Source organism: Acanthopagrus latus, chromosome 2, assembly GCF_904848185.1.
Source record: "Acanthopagrus latus isolate v.2019 chromosome 2, fAcaLat1.1, whole genome shotgun sequence".
Classification (NCBI taxonomy): Eukaryota; Metazoa; Chordata; class Actinopteri; order Spariformes; family Sparidae; genus Acanthopagrus; species Acanthopagrus latus.
Window position 1 is genome coordinate 7,074,819 of NC_051040.1, and position 18,146 is coordinate 7,092,964.

An 18,146-nucleotide genomic window follows, 5' to 3' on the forward strand; every position below is an offset into this window, starting at 1 on the left:
TAGCCCAACTTACTCTAAGGGTTTCAAATTCACCCAAAAAAGCTTGCATCAAGAAATGTTGACAAATTCATTTAAACATTATGTAAATTTTTTCCTCAACCATTATCATTTTCTATGACCTCATACAGTCTCATCATTACATTGCCTATAGTCACATATGTTGACAACCATTCAGAAGACTTTTTGCATCTGAGACCCACCACTTTTCATGGACCCTTGCCTTTGGGTCTAGCACATTCTCCTACAAATGGATAATGGTTCATGGTTGTCAGTGTTTAAGTTTAAAAAGCTCGAGTAGTTTTGGTCTATAGGACCAGTATCCCAGACTTGAATGAGATATGAGTTTTATGGTCATTTAAAATTTTATTACAATGGCTGTTAGGTTAATTAAAGCTATAAAGGTGTGATGGTTTGCTTTCATTAATAGGTGTCTTAAAGAATATCATTTAATTGAGAGGCCAGACGCTGAACCATTCAGGCTGTCTTTTTGCTTAAGGCCATGCTTGCCTGTCCACCTGAACATTGTTCCCATGAATATGTGCACATCTGACTTGTTTTATTGTTTTACAGGTTCTCTCTCTGTTCATATAAATGTGAACTTGTTTCATTACAGTTTGAACTTCTAGTGCAAGAGATTTACTGATCAGTCTGTGAGGCACAAAGGTGACCCTGACCATCATTGCAAAGCAGTACAACACATTCTGTTAGCATAATGAGATAAGTAACCTCCGTAAACTACTAGTCAAGTTTTCTCCTGGTGTTCTCATTGAATTAGTATTAGGGTCTGCTTTTTGACACATGGATCTGCTAATTACAGACAGAATTCAAAGAATATACTGACATTAGTGGAAATTCACAAAGTGCCTGGTTTTCTTACTCAACTAAACAAAAAACAATCCTGGATTGCATCAATTTCTGTTGACCATCCATACTATGTATTTCATTTTTATATTATTTACTTTGATTAATCACCAGGTTAGAAAAATATTTGCTTTTATTTTCAAATGAATTTTTTATTGGAATGATGTCTTGCATTTACATATGTAAAGTAGAATTTATGCATTTTACTGCCTTTTGTCTTGAATGTTTTATGATACAGTATCAAGAAGAGTGACTTTTCCATTATCGCATTTATGGCCTGTTTTACTTTGCTAAGTCATATGGAAAGAGATATACAGTATGTAATAGCAACTAACATAACCGTTCCAGTGGTTACATAAAAGTGACTGACACCGACAGCTTGGCAACAATCCTGTCCATCCTGCTGACTGACAGCCAGAAGCTGAGCTTGCATTTCATGACCTCGTTAAGCTGATCTGTGTCAGCACAGTTTCAAAAGAGGTAGTAATAATTGCAGGCTTTATAAAGCTACCTACGATGTGTATTGCAGAACAGTTTTAAAGCTTGATATAATTTGCACATATGCAGTGCATAAAACTGGCAATCAGATTATTTCGCCTGTTCACCTATGAGTAGATGAAATGTAATTTCACCCGGTGATGCAGGTCATTTTTTTTATGCACTGCATTCTTATGAGCTATTGTAAATGTACTTTCATAATACTATATCTTTGAATTAGCAAACACAATCATAATTTTCTCAGTTCAGTTGTGCAAAATGTCCTTACAGCTATTGTTGTTTGTATTCCTCTGTCCCAATGTGACTGACTAATAATGTCCTTTTACCGTCAGTGGGAAATCACTTCCAGGAACTCCCTCTAATACTCCCACCCCCTCTGTTAAGCTTGAACCTTGTTAAGAAGAACCATAAAACCAGCCAGTATGTGAATAGAGGTCAATGGTGGGGGTTTGACTTTGCTATTCACACGGTTAGAGAATATACAGGGAACTGAATCAGAGGAGTAGATCCAGATTCAGAGGCCTGCAGCGTTGTTCATAATGATCAATAAGGTCTGCCCACAACACCATCTCTCTTTTTTTATATACCTTCAACATGTCTGAACTGCCACTACCTCTAACTATATCTCAGTAAGGTTTTGAATAGGTACTAAATTGTGATAATTTTTCGAGCTATCATTGTTTGTGTGGCATCCCATAAGACTGAAACATTAACATTGTCATTTTGTGTTCTCACCTTAATTGCCTATTGAAAAAGCCTGTCCGAAAAAAAGGGTAATGGGTTATGGTTGAAAGGAAGCCTTATTTTCAATAGCATTGTCTAAGCAAAATATAAAGTGGCAAAGATGAATTGTCACTGACTGATCAGAAAGGGCCATCTAGTGGACAGAAATGTCAATCAGCTAGGGTTATGTTTTCAAGCCTTTCTCTGTCCATACAAGGCCAGACAAGATAAATTACACACTTTTTTGCATTTCAATCTGAAGTGTTGTTATGTTTGTTCAAAAAAATAATTGAAAGCTCTGATAAGGTCTCCATGTCAATCTATCTCCCCATGTGCAGTTGCCTGCAGTCATGTGTTTCCTTTGAATGGCCAGTAGAGGTCCCTCTCATCCCAGATCAGGAAGAATTGTGTTTTATGTCAGTACAAGTTAGTGTCTTTGCACATGTTCTATAACTGCTATTGAGACTCCTTCACAAGCCCATTACTGCACAACTCCTTAACATGTCTTGTTCCATCTGTGGGACGTGGCAGCACGATAAAGAATCAGTGCATACAAACATTTCATACATTTGATAGTTTTATTAAAAAATGATGTCTCTTGTACTTGGCTGCACAATCCAGTACCCTTATGCAGGTATGATCAAGTCAAACCTTAAGTCATTCTTTTCACAACCATAGGAGGTCAAAGTTTAATAAAATTACACCCATTCCGAAATGGCAATACTGAAGCAAAGTAAAACCAGCTTACAATTTTGTACCATGTGTATTACAGGAAAGTGAAAGAATCAATATATAGGATATTAACATATGTACTATTTATCCCTTCACATATATACAATATATACATCTTGTTTGCATGTACAGTATATCACACATATATACAGACACTTGAGTCTATATCATAATAATTATAGCTTTAAATCTGAAATGAATAACATATACATGCTTCCCAGAAGCGTTTAAGAGCTTGAATGTCCTAGACATTGTAGATTAAAGCAAAAGTAATACAATATTATTAAAGATAATAATTATCATAACATACAGGTTTAGCAACATGAAGGTAAATAAAATCCTAACACTAAGGACATTGGCAGGATGATTAATTTCCCATTGAGTAATTATGCTCAGCACCTATAAGATGTCCTCTTTTGTCATTGTGCAAGTACAGAGGAGCTTACATTATTAACATTATCTTCAGAGCATTTCTACTCTAGAGAAAACTGAATAAACTGTGCTTTAGTTCTGGGGTCTGTGTGTCGGCCTGTTAGCATTGACTCAAAGGCTCAATCTTGATGTCAAGGCTGAGCAGACACAACTGGCAAAGAGTTCAGATTTTGGTCTCAGGGCCGTCTGTGATTATTGGCTGGAAGGAGTTGCGGATCCGGGCAGCTTCTGCGGCACAAAGGTGACCGAAGGCTTTATTGTACCAGTCTGGAGTTCTTCCCCTGAAATCATAACAGTGTAATTAGAATACAAGCACATACAGGAAGATAAATAATCAGATAAATATTGTTTAAAATGCAACTACAGTCACACATCAATATGTATATGTATGATATTTGTGGAACTTACTTCAAGTCCACTCTGCAGATGTGAGTGAGTCTTGACTTTCCTGAGCCACATGGCTCTAGCAGGTAGTTGGACTCCAGGACAATAGCTCGTACACCTCCAACAGGAGGACAATCCTCGTGCTCTATAGACACAGAAACCAGGGAGCAGGCACCTTTGGGCAAGTCTGTCTTCCATGACCTTGGATAAAAAGAAAGTGATTAAGTTTGTATCTTAAAGGAAAGCAAATTGGCTACTTTTAAACAAAGTTGCGTTTTCCCAACTCACCTGAGGACCACAAAGTCCCTGCTTTGATGGGGGGGCATGCGATTCAGGACATACTGAAACACCTCAGTCTGCTTTTCCAATGTCTCGCACACTTTCCACTGCAGCAGATCCACGTCCCACAGGTGGCGCTCTCGCAGCACACGGTTCAACACTACAGAGGGTGGCGCTTCAACCTCCACGGACACTCGCCAGCGTCTCAAAGGGTTCCCATCTCCCACCTGGACAGGACACACAGACACAAACCATCATGTTAACTTGTAGATCTGAAAGCAAGATCCATGTGTGAGATATCACGTATGGCTTGTTACTTTTTCACATTATTGATAATCATTTGATACCTTAAGCTGATATGTGACACTGGGATTATTTTGATGTACTATTGTATAGGAAGAACACCAACCTTCTTATAGTAGAGCTCTGTGTTATCAGAGCTGCTGCAGGACATCCAGTACTTGGACTTTTCTCTGCCCTCTTTAAGCAGGTTCTGAAGCCTCCCCTCCATGTGCGTTTGGTACGTTCCGTCATCATCCTCCAGCTGCTTGCATAGCTCGCCAATTGTCGGTGCATGCAAGTCGGCCTCCACGTATGAATTACGCGACTGAGTAACCATCTCATGAGGGATCTAATGGATGTATAAAAGCATGAGGTAAGTCTGACAGCAAACATAAACAGGGGGTGGCCTGTGGATATTGCACCCAGGCTTGAAAATCTTGCATCATCTCAACCACAGGTTGTTGTACCTCAAAGAGACGGTTGCACTCTATGATCATATGAGCCAGGCCCTGTGTTGCTGCTAAGTTTTCATTCAGATCCTTCTGGTCCGGTCGGCCAGTGGCATACTTCTTCTGCATTGCCCTGGGGGATTATGGGGAGAGGAACTTATTAGGCCAGCAGAGTCCCCCGGTCACCAAACACAGTGTATAAACCCTTCCTCCTCTCTGCGGGAAACCCCTTTGATCCCTTTGGCAACAATTTCAACATGGTAAATTAGAGAGCTTTGCTTTGTTTGTACACAGCATGATCTCATAAAACACTGAGCTTTAAAAAGAGTGCCACGTCCTTTTAAAACTGGCCCAGATAGAGAGTAATCTACTGCACCCCTGAGGGCTGAGACGACTCTGTAACACATTCTTTATGGAGTCGTACGTGAAGATAATCATGCAGACGTTAATAGAGTGCACGCATGTCTTGCTCTTTATTTTTCATGGGGGAAACCTCAAGACTAATAAAAGAAAAGAATTACCTTGGTGAGAGGTTATCTTTCTTGAGTATGTTGAGGTGAAAAAGGGAGGGCGCCAGGCACACAGCGATGTTCATGGGTGTCATCTGGTTCTCCTCCACGGAGGATGTGACATCGCTGAGGAAACAGAGCAGTGTCTGCAGCACCTCCCGATTTTCATCTGACATCAACATGATGGCTGCCTGGACGGCTTGCAACCTTTGGTCCTTCGGCACATCTGCACATTGGAGAGAATTGATTTGTATTATTTCTGCTTTACAGACACAGTGATAGAGGAGAGAAAAGCAATCATTAGGTTCCAAAGGTCATTTGAAATTGTTATCTATGTGTTCTATGTTAGGCTCACAATGTTCTCCAAATTAAAACGCAACTAAGTGAGACGTTAAATTAAAACCTGACATGGGACACAAGGCAATGAAAGAGAAATTTCATGTCCTTACATTGGTAGATATGGAGGAAGGTCTCCCCCAGTTTGCTGGTGAGCAGAGGCTCAGGCAGGTCCCTGAAGAACTGCTTCACCATATCAGCCACATCATAGGCAGACTGATCCTCATAGTTCACATTGTCTGGGGAACTCTCATTCATCTGCCTGAGAGCTTGAATTCGAGACTTCACCCCGGACTTACGAAAGAGACCCACCTGGAAGCAGAACAGGAGCGTTAATGTTAACTTGACAGCTGCCAGCAGAATGCATTGTACAGCAGTTCCGCTCACGTATTGTTACTATACTCCTAGTCTATCCGCCTACAACCTGCGCCATTCATTGTGCACTGAAACCTTACACCATGTCATACACAGTAGATAAACCCGCATGTTTGTTACATCACATGTGAAAATGCAAGTCATAGGCAACCTGAGAGTATGTGAGCAGTGGCTGACCTGGTCAAGACACTGGCTCCTCAGGTACCGCAGGGCCTGCTGCAGGCCGAGGGGCAGCGGCTGTCCAGATCGCTGCACATGCACGATGAGAGGCACGCCAAACACATTTTTATCCTTATAGTCTGGTACCTTCATTCTCTTCATGAATTTTGGGACGGACCTGGGAGAGACATCAACACAACATCTTTAACGCCTTGTCTACTGGCTAAACATGGGGCAAAATAATGCACCTTAATCTAAATTGTCATATTTCAACGATGAAATATGTAATCAAGTAATCCCTAAGAATCTATCTACAGTCTAATCATATGTTTTTTCAAATGCAATCTGAATAATAATGACATAATCCCAATTACATGTAATCTGTTACCACCAAACCCAGTATACACATTTACATTACATAAAACAGCTTGTAAACCTAGAGTGAATCTGGTGAAGTAATTCAGTCAACAAACTAAGAAATTAACAGTAACACATCATAATCGTCATCAGTTCAAAGAAATTCGACTGAATGTTCTTTCATTAATACACAACAGATTGAGTACATCACGTATCAAACGAATGTTAAAATGAGACTTACCAGGTCCAGCCATGCTTGTTGGACAAGGAGTACTTCTCCATGATTGCAGTAAGACGCAGCAGAGAAAACTTCTGCAACAGACTCAGCTGGCCTGCGGACTGGTTGGTAATCTGCAGCGAAGCCACTGAGTGACTCAGACGATTAGATATCTGAAAGCTGGGCCATCGTAGCCTAAAGCCATGAAAGATGAAAGATTAAAAATACAACATTTTTCTTTTTGTTCATAGAAGCGATTTGAAATATTTCAGTGCTTTCAATACAGCTCTGTGAGTCTTACCGGTTAGGTCTCGTAAGTGAAGCACCTACTCCAGAGTCCCTCCTTTCCCTGAGCCTTGTAGATTCTGTCTCAGCGAGCGACACTCTGTCTCTGTCCCCGTGACTAAGTGGGGTCTGACTTTCCGTGACAGAATTTCCCTCAAAGTCCAATGTGATCTGACTAGAGGACTGCAGGCCCCCCAAGTCTTCCCTCGCACCGTCCAGCTGTGCCAGCCCTTCTCCAACAGGCAACACATTCTGAGACCAGTGGTCCACTATCTGCTGGAGACCATTGACATGCAGCAAGATATCGTCCAGGTGAGGGAACAGGTCCTCTTTCTCCAGGTCGATCAGGTCTCCGGTGCTGGCGTACAGATGCGAGCCGGGAACATTATCGTACACACTGATGCGGCTGCCTCTGGAGCAGCACTGGGTGACGGGCCTGGACTCCTTCCTGCTTGAAATCAGTGGGGAATCCAGGTGCATGCTGCCCGTGTGCCAGTTGATGGAGGCCCCGTTCGTTGGGGACAGGCTCTCTATGGAGAGTGCTTTGGGGAAGGTTCCTGGCTTGTGGTCTTTGGGAATGTGGACCACCAGGTCTTCATAGGAGCAGAACTCATTCCTGCGGTTTTGTTCTGCGACTTTATTCACTGGAGTGCCCGAGAAGATGTCTATGTCCTCCAGATACATGCCGCTGCGCTTGTGGTCGGCCCGGTGAGGCTTGCGCTCTTTCAGGCTGGGTGTGCTGACAGCGCTGCCACTGGAATGGCTGCTACCCTCGCTGCTGGAGTGAGACGGCAGAACTTTGTTGGACGGTATTTCTGGAGCTCCACCATCTCCGTTTATGATCTCGACACACCGCAGCGTCTTCAGAGCCTGGGCCTCGTGCTGCAGCACCGGAGTGCTGATCACCAACGTCTTACGCCCCCTTCCCAGAGTTCCTCGAGAGCGCAGTGTCTCCATGCGCTTCAGGAAGTCTTTGGCACGGATGCGGCTTGTCTTGCCGTGCTTATCAGGTAATGAGCCATAGTGAGCGATTTCTTTGGGGATGTGAGGCATTGTGAGGGAAGTAGAGTCTGGCATTGCTGCAGAATCTGAGCAGGTGCGGTTGGAGCAGTCCGAGTCCTCTGTGCTGAGGCCCCTGTGGCCGCTCCCGCCGCTGCTTTCGCTGTGCAGGGATGAGACCTCCGGCTCGCTGAGGTCTGTCAGAACACTCTCACTGCTGGTGGTGGTTCTCAGAGGCACGCCGTCCCCGGAGGGCTGAACTTCTCTGTGATTTTCCAGCAGACAGTCAATGTCCTGTAACCTGGACCAGCGCCGGCTGCTCCACTCAAAGGTCCATTTGTCACTGATAGCAAACAGGTCTTCTTCATCAGAGTCTTCACTCTGTGGAAAGACAGATGATGTCACATCACAGCTTACATGATTTAATTTGGTATCTTTCACCTTCTTTTCCATAATGGATGCTTCTATTTAGGCCTCTCAATAAGATCTTCATAACTACCCAATTAAATTAGCAGGATCACACAGGCACATACAGTGCACAGTGTGGAAATAAAATAATTGAGCCTGACATAAAAATAACCTAGACAGCCTTTGCATATTTTTCAGACCTTGCTTAGTAAGATAATTAGTTGTTCCTCTTTCAATTCTGCGTAAAAACATATTAACATCTGCTGGCTTGCGAAGCTAGGCGCATACAGCACGACACATATCACCTACGCCACAAAGAACAGTTTCACAGGAAATGCAGGAAATAGCTGGAGGATGCTTCTGCTCAGATTTAATAACATTATACAGCCAATGGTGATGTAACACCAGACAAATGATTCTGTTGACTTGAGGAGTTTGCCATAAATAGACCAAGGCAGGAAAATGAATATGAGCCAGCAGGCTACAGTCCAAAGTAGGGACAGATGAACAGTATTCATGCTAAAAAGACACAAATACAACAATGGTACAGTCTCAAATATCATAGAATCTGGGTTAAAGGGATGAAGCCAGATTATGTTTGTGTTGCTGCAGGAAGCAGATGTATGACTTTCTTTGTAAGAAAACACCATTTCTTATGGAGGTGCTGACATTTGTCTTTTATTTCTTACATAGTTCAAATGACAACTGTGATATTCAAGTAAAGGAATGAGGCTTTTTGAGGGGTAAAATCATGACGATGCACACAAGAACAAAGTGCTATGTTTCAAAAGAGAAAGAAAGAAAGAAAGAAAGAAAGAAAGAAAGAAAGCTTGGAAAATAGACATCTGGGGAGATACTGAAGTGTCACACTTCTCGTGTTGTTGCACTTTTCACACAATAATTCATCTTCAAAGTCAAATACTGCAGAAGCGTCATTGTGATGATGAGCCTTGTGATCTACTTACTTTCTTCTTCGGAAGGTTCACGTCAAGTTTCATAGAGGCACACTTGTTCAAGGTGTTGAGTCGCCTGAAAAGACAAATGGCCCGAGGATGAGAACTGTTCCGGGAGAAAACACCAAAATAGTTACCCCTAATGAGCTCTCCAGAAATCCCTTTGAGCAGGGCTGTTATGTGTTAACTGAATCAGCTTCTGGTCTGGACATACGACCAGACCCGGAGGGAAATTCAGTTTGTCCGTGACCTAAACCTAATGAACAGCGGTAATTGTCAGTTACACTGTTCTCTTTGTCTCTGTAGTGGATTTAAAGGGTTGTGGCTTGAAAGGTGGTGTGAAGTAGTTTGAATAAAGGTCAGTTTAAGGTAAAGCAATGGATTAGCAACATGTCTGCCCTAATCACAACCTGGTTCAATCGATATAGATGCATGCTCATCATTTCTTCTTACATGCAGTTTGTAATAGTTTCTCTCAAGAGCAATAAGGAAACTTTGCTTTTGAAAAACTACTGCTGCAACTCCCCTGAACTCAAGTTTTCTCGCAGTAGCAATGAAACGTTTGCAATATTTTTAATCAAACCAAAAGTCTGAGCCTTGGAGCGTGTGCTCAGTGATTAGAGGTTTTGTGGGTGTACAAACTGGGATATATTAAGTAACGGCACGAAAACATTACATGAACCAACAATAGCGCAGGGGAAAAGATGACGGCATGACAGAGTTCACCCCAGCTCATTGTGCCTTGGCTTTGCACAAAAGGAAACACATTTGCGGTATGATAATCACAAGCTTTAACAGCTCCACATATTGCTAACAGTCTTTTTTTTTTTTTTTTTACAGATTGAAAGCATTGTGCTGTGGCAGTAAACGGCCTCGGATGAGGGCTGTAACTATCCCCGGGTGCTGTAGATGGTCTGGGTTAGGCAAACAAAAAGTTCTCATGATTGTTACTGGAGATAGTGGGACCCAAGTGAAGAGAGGATTTCTAAGCTGGGGGCCCTTTTATTCCCGTGGCCTAAAGAGCTTTGAATGTGGCTGCTAAAATAGGGGGCTGCTCAGCCAGGGAGATCTGGGAGAGCACTCACTTACATGAAATATCTATCAGTTTCAGTTCTATCAAAGACACCCACAGCACGTAGGGTGGCATTTATTTTTTCACACGAGACAGTAGCAGCGTAACCGACAACAAAGCCATCCTTATGTCACCATAGAGATGCTGGGAAGTCATGGGCAGAATCACGTTGGAGGTGGAACTGTTTCCAATTGTCTTCCATTTATCCCGTGGCTACTTTGGAATTTAGATGAGTTGCTTCAGGGTTGTTTAGAGTCACAGTATATTGAGCTGTGTGAGGCAACCCTCGCGCTCCCTGCTCAGGATGGTTGCCATGGTTACCGTGGTAATTCAAGTGCTGTTTTCATCTCGGCTTGAAGAAAAGTGCATGGACCGCCTTGCCCTACAAGGGAACGATGCGGACCCACCAGTCGTTGGCTTAGTGCACTCGTCTATTCTTAATACTGTCTGGCTAATTGGGGAGAAAAACACACACATCAGACGCTTGTCATGCCGTTACGTCAGGGAGAAGCTCAGAACACTGAGGAGGATTCCCGTCAGTGTTTTTGGAATTAGTTAAATCAGTATGTTTAGTCTTGACAGATGAACGTCTGATGGAGTGAGGTAATAAATTCAATAAACAGTAGGTGCGTGGAAAGTCTTTTCTTAATGAGATTCTTCATACCAAGGATTAGAAAGTACAAGTTACATAATGTTCTGATTATAAAGGGAAGCTCATAAAAGGATTCTCACCTTAACTTCTGGCAAGGAAGTAATCATATTATACAACTTTTAGTCCCAAAAATTACTTCTTCAGGGAGCTATGTCCACAGGAAAGAACTCAGAATATACAAAACGCTCTTGTGGGATTGCATGTTTGCATTAATCGTTTTCACATACTTGTTCGGCTGGCTGAAAAAGCCGCAGTCAAGATCAAACTAGTGCCAAAAGTGCCGGACACACCAGAAAACTGACCATGGTTGCTCATCAATGGGCCTGACATTAGCTGACCGTCGGCCAGGAGTGTCAGGGTCCTTAATGCTGCCAGTACATGACCAATCAGAAATGTTCAGTGCTGTAGGCCTCATACGCATAATTCCTGTATTTTTCAAAAGAACTGACGCCAGACCAGGGACTCTTTGGAGTTAAAATAATACCCCTGAATTGAATTTGGACCCTAGCCCTTGCGATGGAAACACTTCATGATGTCCTCACAGTGTCAGTCAAACATCTGGTTACCTGCACAGAGGTTCCACGAGATCTTTATCCAAGAAGTCATGATCTCTTTTCACCGGAGTTATGTCAATGGGGAACTGGGAATCTGAAAAAAAAAAAAAAAACAACACAAAAATGAGATAAGTGTCTAAATTACATGTGATATTTCAGACAGAGCTCATGGATAGGAGAAACTGGAAGGAAAGTTCTGGAAACCACATTCTTTCCAGAAGTACAATAAATGCTGGGAGACCGTCAAACTTGTTTTGCATGTGATGCTGATGGGAAGAGACAGAATTTGCCCAAATAACGGCGCTCGGGCTTGTGCAGGCATTACGTCTTGCTCTGGGTATGGGCCTCCTCTTACATAACTCGAGAGACTGAATCCAGACCCTCTGAATCGAACATTCCACCACATTCATGAGAAGTCGTTAACTTTTTTATGAAAAGCAGAAGCAGCATTGAACGCTAAGACCTCAACAAGGCTCGGCCTGTTCTCTGAGGGGGCAGACACTCGGATATACTGGAGGCTTGAAATGTGATAATAAGATATTTTCTTCATTAATGTCATTTCTAATACATGACGCCCTGCACCAGGATTGTGCACTCCAGCAGCCATTATCAGGGCTGGAGCTCCGTTACAACTATGTACAAACTGTCAGCAAACAAATATATCGCACTGAAGCACATCAAACGTCTGGCCTCGGCACAGAGATCTGAGGGAGTAGAGCTCCTTTAAGCTCTGATAAAAACCCATTTCTTCCCATGACTTCAGTCTTTAAGCACAGCAGACATGTTTATGTAGTAACCTTAGCTCGGAGAAGATTAGACCTTAAAAGCAGCTGACGTTTCGCTTGTTTTGTGGTGTCTGGGGATCCGACTGGAGCCGTAGCTGCGAGGCTTCCTGAGGACAGTTGTGTAAATGAGGCTCACTGTGCACCCCGTGAATACATGGTTCTGTGCACATCATTTGGGACTAAAGGCGTCAGAGCAGATGACACTGTGCGCCATTATTCACTCACCATCTTAGAAAAGGCCACATTAAAGTTCAGCGTTTCATTCCATAACAGATATAAAATTAGCTGTGACGAAAAACGCCTTTTTTTGTTTCATCACAGAGTCCTTTCATTCATTCTTCTCCATCTTTTAACCAAACAACATTTCCCCTCTTTGTGATGAATGTGTGTGGGAGTTCACTGAGTGCCTTTATTACCTTCAAAGAGCTGAGCATACTGGGGAAATCCTGCTGCCCGCAGCCAGTCACACGCCTCCTTCGCCTCAATTTCTGGAAAGAAAAGAGAGTAGGTGTTTTGAAACAAGGATAAAAAGTGAAACTAAACCACAGGAAGGCATTTTCAAGAGAAAGCTGCATCAACTCCCCCGCACCTGGTTTCCCAGAAAACACAGCAGACTTATGGGTGATTCTGAAATCGGACCCCCCTCCCCAGTCTGATTATTCTGAGATAACTTGGATGTGATGGTGAGCCTGCAGGTCAGCCTGTCTGGGCAGAGGTATAGCAGCTTGCTCACATGAATGGGACACATGGGACATTATATAACCATCTGCCGTTTTTTTACTTTTAAAGGATAAATTCAACCCAAACTGAAAATCCTGTCTATCTCCACTCACCCCTCATACAGTGCGTGAGCTAGAGCTTGTACCTTTAGCAGCTAGTTTAGAAACGGTGTAAATAATATCTCTTTAAATCAAGTTGGGATCTCTGGCCTATTTACACTTGGATTGAGCCAGGCAAGGTGTTATTTTTATTTTTTGATGTTTAATTTGACATTTTAAAAGAAGTCCCATTTACTTCAGTTGTTTACAACAATGTTGCTCTGCTCCCAAATCTTTTGTGGACTTCGAAACATCTCCTGAATTTCCATCAGCACAGGGGTGAGTAGATAATGCCAAACTGTCAAATTTTGGGTGAAATGATCATTTAAACAGGGAAAGTAAAAGGAAAGGACTGCGTCATACACTGAGTAAAGCCAGAGAGGCTATCATGTAAACCACATGTTAAAAGAGAAGCAACTCATTTTAAGACAAAAGCTACAGTGCTGCAATGATTAATCAATTAGTTGTCAGACATTAAATTAAGTACTTTCAGCTCTCAACAACGTTATACAACCGACAGAAAAACTACAGAGCTTTCCGGGAATCCTTAGTACAGTCCAGGCGAGCTATCACTCTGACTCTCTGATAAACAAATGACCCGGCCGTCAGGATCACATGCTGCTGCTGCTGAACTGCAGGCCGAGCCGTCTGCAGGCTTCAGAGCCGCTGATGACAAGGAGAGGAAACAGACCGTTGGCACCTTTCCATTAATGCTAATAGAGGTGGGTGCCATTTACCGCCTCGGTGAGACATCAGTCTGACACACTGGTGCTACAGCACACAGTCTGCTTTAGATAGAGAAATAATACACAAAATCATGTTTCATTAATAACTAAATGACAGATCGCTTGCACCAGTAATGTCAAATGTATTCTTCATGTATATCTACAGACAGTTCTCCTTCACTTTACTGTGACAGAAGTAGAAGTTAAACAAAGTGTCCATCAATGGAAAACAAAAAATGAATCAGGACAATGTTCATAGTTTTGGACTGTGGGTAGGAAAGAAACATGGAAATTGGAGACTTGTATTTTAAACTCCTTTATCACCATGTTCTGATGTTTGATTGACTAAACAATAAATCAGTTAATAAAGAAAAAAAACAAATAGGTGAATTGATGAAGAAATAATTAACTGAACAGCAGAATCTAATCTAAAGACTCAGTAAACATGTGAGGAGACGCTTTCCTTCATGTATATCTAACATGAGTCACTCCAAAGCTATGAATGAGAATAACCACTCACAACACCAATGTGGTAAATTATATAAATAAATCATTCAAATAAATAAACTATAACACGCAAACTTGAAAGACAAAATTATTCTTACCAGTTTCAGACAGCTAGTTAAGTTCCCGCTGCTTCTTATTCTCATACACACACACACACACACACACACACACACACACACACACACACACCTTCAGCCAGCTCTCCACAATGTAAAGAGCATAAACATCCCGTCCAAGAGGAATCACCCACGGGTAACAAACAGCTCTCCCATCACATGTCTCCGCTCCACTCCCTGTCTGCGCCTGTCACACTACGGCTGAAACACGAACCGCGCTCATTCATCACACAATGCCGTGCAATTACAGCGACGGTAACCTTGCGAACGAGATACTGCTATCACCTCTTTTTACTACTAAACTGTTGTGCCAGGACTCACCTGTGCTGCTTCACGTCTGCCTCGAAGGGAAATCCATGAGAAGTGACTTTGGTCGTCAGACTGACCCACAACTAAATAAATATTAACAGTTCCCTGTGTCCTTGGATGACAAAAAACCTCCACTGTTTACCCCTGTAACCAGCAGTTGAGTCAACATGTGCTGGCTGCCAGGAGCCGCTCTGTTCCCACCTGTATCACAGGGAGCTGAGGGCTTTTTTGTGCAGCTAGGCTTCCCTCCCAGGTGAATAATATCAGGCCTGTATTATTCGACTGCGGCGCGTAGTGAGAGCGCTGCCAGGTCCTCTTGTGTCCCACAGCCGCAGGTTGGACCACTGGGAGCAAGTAACATGAGCTGGGAATTCCTCTCTGTTTGGCATTCTGTAACACGATACCGAGACATTCTGTCCTCTCATCCTCTCTCTAAGGAAATCTCTTGTGGATAAAAGGCTGGACGGGCACCGTGCCAATGAATGAGAACTTGTGTTTGCTCTCTACAACCCGCAGCTTTAAAACTGTGTACAGTATAAAATTACAGTTTCACAAAGGGATGAAACCCAGTTTGGCTTTGGGACAAAAGGCCGCAGAATGTCAAAAAGCTGTGTATGGTTAAGGTATCTGTGGCAAGGGGGCGACTCCTTCCTTTTTACAATCTGCTTTTATGCAACATTCACTATCAAGAAAACACTGGTTATGCAAGTCCTAGCTGAGATGTGACATGTGACAAAGTGCCACAGGTAGAGATATGGCACACCTTGGCAGTGAGGACACAAACGCTGCCAAAATGATGACAGTTTTAAATGGCTCTGTCACCTTCCACTCCCACACAATAATATTTACAGGCTGAAAACTTTCGAAGATTTTTTTTTTATGATACGCCTTGTTTTTTTTTTTCTCTCTGACAGCAAAACATTGTGACTAACACAACTAATCCTCCGCCTTTCACACTCTTTTTCGAGAACAAAATAAATACCAGATTCATCCAACCCGGGCTTACTGTGAAGAAAAACAAGACGTCATCACCACCGAAGCCAAGGCCCTAATATGTCCGCCCTCCAAAATCCTTCAGTCAACACAAACCATAGCTTATTTCCGGTAACAAATAATCGCCTACTTACGGGATATTTTCATCATACAGCCAGGGAGGTTCATATATCCGTCAAGACTTAAAGAGTGTCTCACAACATGTCAGAGCATCTTCATTCCCACGCTGAGCCACATTCCTGCTCTCTCTCTGAGCACAGCTTGCAGTTTGAACTCAGATCCACAGCTCCTTCTTTCCCCTTTCTCTTTCCATCTACCCCCAACCACCATGTGCCTGCCCCAACACTAAATCTCTCCTCCAACCCACCCCTTTCTGTGGCAGCCTCCCTAAAGTTCACCCCCTCCTCCCTCCTTCCCCCCTCAGCTTCTTGTGCCCGACCCTCCTACCCGGCTCTGCCCACGACAACTCTTTTATACCCCACTCAGCACATTTTTGGCAAAGATCTGAGTGAGCGCTGCCTCTGAATTCTGTGACTCTTCTTGTGTTTCAAGACCCTGTTTTTGTTTTGTTTTTTTTAAAAACGTGAAACGTGAATTTACTCCCATTTCCTGACATCTTTCCCTGTTTTCAGTCACTCTGGACAGATTACTCGAACGTCAGCTATTGCGACCTCTGAAATTTTCATCCGAGAAGTGTTAACACTGTGGGAAATGTTTCATTTTAAACAAAAGAGGAGCTTGGCTTTTGGAGAGTCCAGATGTTGTTCCAGCAGTTCGACGAAATGGAAAAACGTAGGCAGCTGAGCCGGGGGAAAACCATGACATAAACTGTCAGCAATCAGCAGCAGTGAATCATGCTGAGGCACTCAGCTCACAAGACTGCGCCGCGCTCACATCATCACAGTGATATATCCGTCTGTTACACCTCTGTCTCAGCCTCTTTGTCTGAGAAGAAATCAATGAATGAGATGGGACAGTGCTGCTGTGCCTGCTGACACAAAACAAACAAGCGTGTCTATGAATTTTCCTTTAACACAGTGAATGAAAGAAATGTGGTCAAAAGGACATGATGGCTGATTGTATCTAATGATATGTGTTTAAAGTGGAAACAGACTATTTCCCACCATGGTTTCCGAGTGGTATTATTGCTGTTACCGCTGCTGCAACAACAAGCGGATCGCTTTCTGTTTTTCCTCAGAGTTGCAATTACTGACAAAACACGACAAAACACGAGATTATCCGCTCACTTGGACTAGAGTGGAGATGAAAGTGAACAAGAGAAAGCAAAGTCTAAAGTAAAACCAATCAAAACACTGATAGTGTCATGTTAAAGCAAAAAACACTTGTTTAGTGCCAGTTGAATAAAATGTATCATTATACTTTTAAGTGACTTATTTAAAACACATTTAAAAGACTTCAACATATTTCAAGGCAACTTGTTTCATCATCTATCCAAAGATATGATACAAAGTGCTGAAAATAGGTAAAAATAACTTAAATAAAACTGATATATACGGTAGAAAAATAGCAAAATTCTTTCTTTCCGCTCCTCGTCCTTTGCAGCATCAGTAGCAATAAAAATCAATATATAATTAGACTGGCGCTGAGTAGAGCGCATATCTCCGCCATGGCCTAACAGCCCCCTTTAATTCAATTAAGCCTAATCCAAATATCAAACTCAACAGCTCTGTTTCACACTCAGTTCTGAACCAACCAACTGGTTACCCATAACTAAAGCTCGCGTGATCCAGCATCTGCATCAAAATAGAAAAAGACAAATAAATAAATATCCTTCATTTAAATTTTTACCGAAATCTGCTCAGTAGTTTTTGTGTAATCTTGCCGACAAACCAAGCAACACATGGACAGCTCCTTAGTGGGGGTGAAAAACATTAAAGTAGTGAAATGACACTAAGAGCACATCTGTGTGGTCTTTATATAAATTCCATTATATTCCTGCATTTCCCTTTGCAAAGTCCTGTATGTATAGTATAGATGCTGTACACAGGAAAGGACAGAGCTTCTGTACTTCCTGAGAAGGCTGGGGTCCTTCAACATATGCAAAAAACTGCTGCAGATGTTTTACCAGTCTGTGGTGGCCAGCGTCCTCTTCTACGCTGTGGTTTGCTGGGGAGGGAGCAGCAAGAAGAGGGACGCTGCCCGACTGGACAGACTGGTGAGGAGAGCTGGCTCAGTGTTGGGCACAGAGCTGGACTCTCTGGTGACTGTGGCAGAGAGAAGGACCCTGGACAAACTGCTGTCCATACTGGACAACACCCACCACCCTCTGCACAACACCTTCAGCAGGCAGAGGAGTGTGTTCAGTGGCAGACTGCTGTCTCAATCCTGCTCCACCAACAGACACAATAACTCTTTC

General features: G+C 42.8%; 1 protein-coding gene and 1 long non-coding RNA gene across 8 annotated transcripts in view; one reads left to right on the forward strand and one right to left on the reverse strand.

Moving 5' to 3' along the window:
* Window positions 1-2,981: 2,981 nt before the first annotated feature.
* Window positions 2,982-18,146, reverse strand: part of stard13b (StAR-related lipid transfer (START) domain containing 13b) — an 80,032-nt gene continuing 64,867 nt past the window's right edge. For 4 of the 7 annotated variants that reach the window (XM_037079773.1, XM_037079782.1, XM_037079801.1 and 1 more), the window contains 13 exons: window positions 12,718-12,789; window positions 11,529-11,610; window positions 9,251-9,314; window positions 6,895-8,258; window positions 6,618-6,788; window positions 6,038-6,197; window positions 5,599-5,797; window positions 5,162-5,375; window positions 4,659-4,773; window positions 4,319-4,540; window positions 3,919-4,136; window positions 3,655-3,831; window positions 2,982-3,527 (listed from right to left, as the gene is read on the reverse strand). In XM_037079773.1, coding sequence (XP_036935668.1) covers window positions 3,410-3,527; window positions 3,655-3,831; window positions 3,919-4,136; window positions 4,319-4,540; window positions 4,659-4,773; window positions 5,162-5,375; window positions 5,599-5,797; window positions 6,038-6,197; window positions 6,618-6,788; window positions 6,895-8,258; window positions 9,251-9,314; window positions 11,529-11,610; window positions 12,718-12,789 — 3,176 coding nt within the window. In that variant the 3' untranslated portion in view covers window positions 2,982-3,409. Of the gene's footprint in view, window positions 3,528-3,654; window positions 3,832-3,918; window positions 4,137-4,318; window positions 4,541-4,658; window positions 4,774-5,161; window positions 5,376-5,598; window positions 5,798-6,037; window positions 6,198-6,617; window positions 6,789-6,894; window positions 8,259-9,250; window positions 9,315-11,528; window positions 11,611-12,717; window positions 12,790-14,449; window positions 14,760-14,788; window positions 15,841-15,903; window positions 16,085-18,146 lie in introns of those variants that run through there. The other 3 variants (XM_037079809.1, XM_037079828.1, XM_037079818.1) reach the window with 3 other exon arrangements.
* On the forward strand, window positions 4,428-10,935 carry LOC119009228. The gene is made up of 2 exons (XR_005071662.1): window positions 4,428-4,564; window positions 10,079-10,935. It is a non-coding gene; the product is annotated as an uncharacterized LOC119009228 (long non-coding RNA).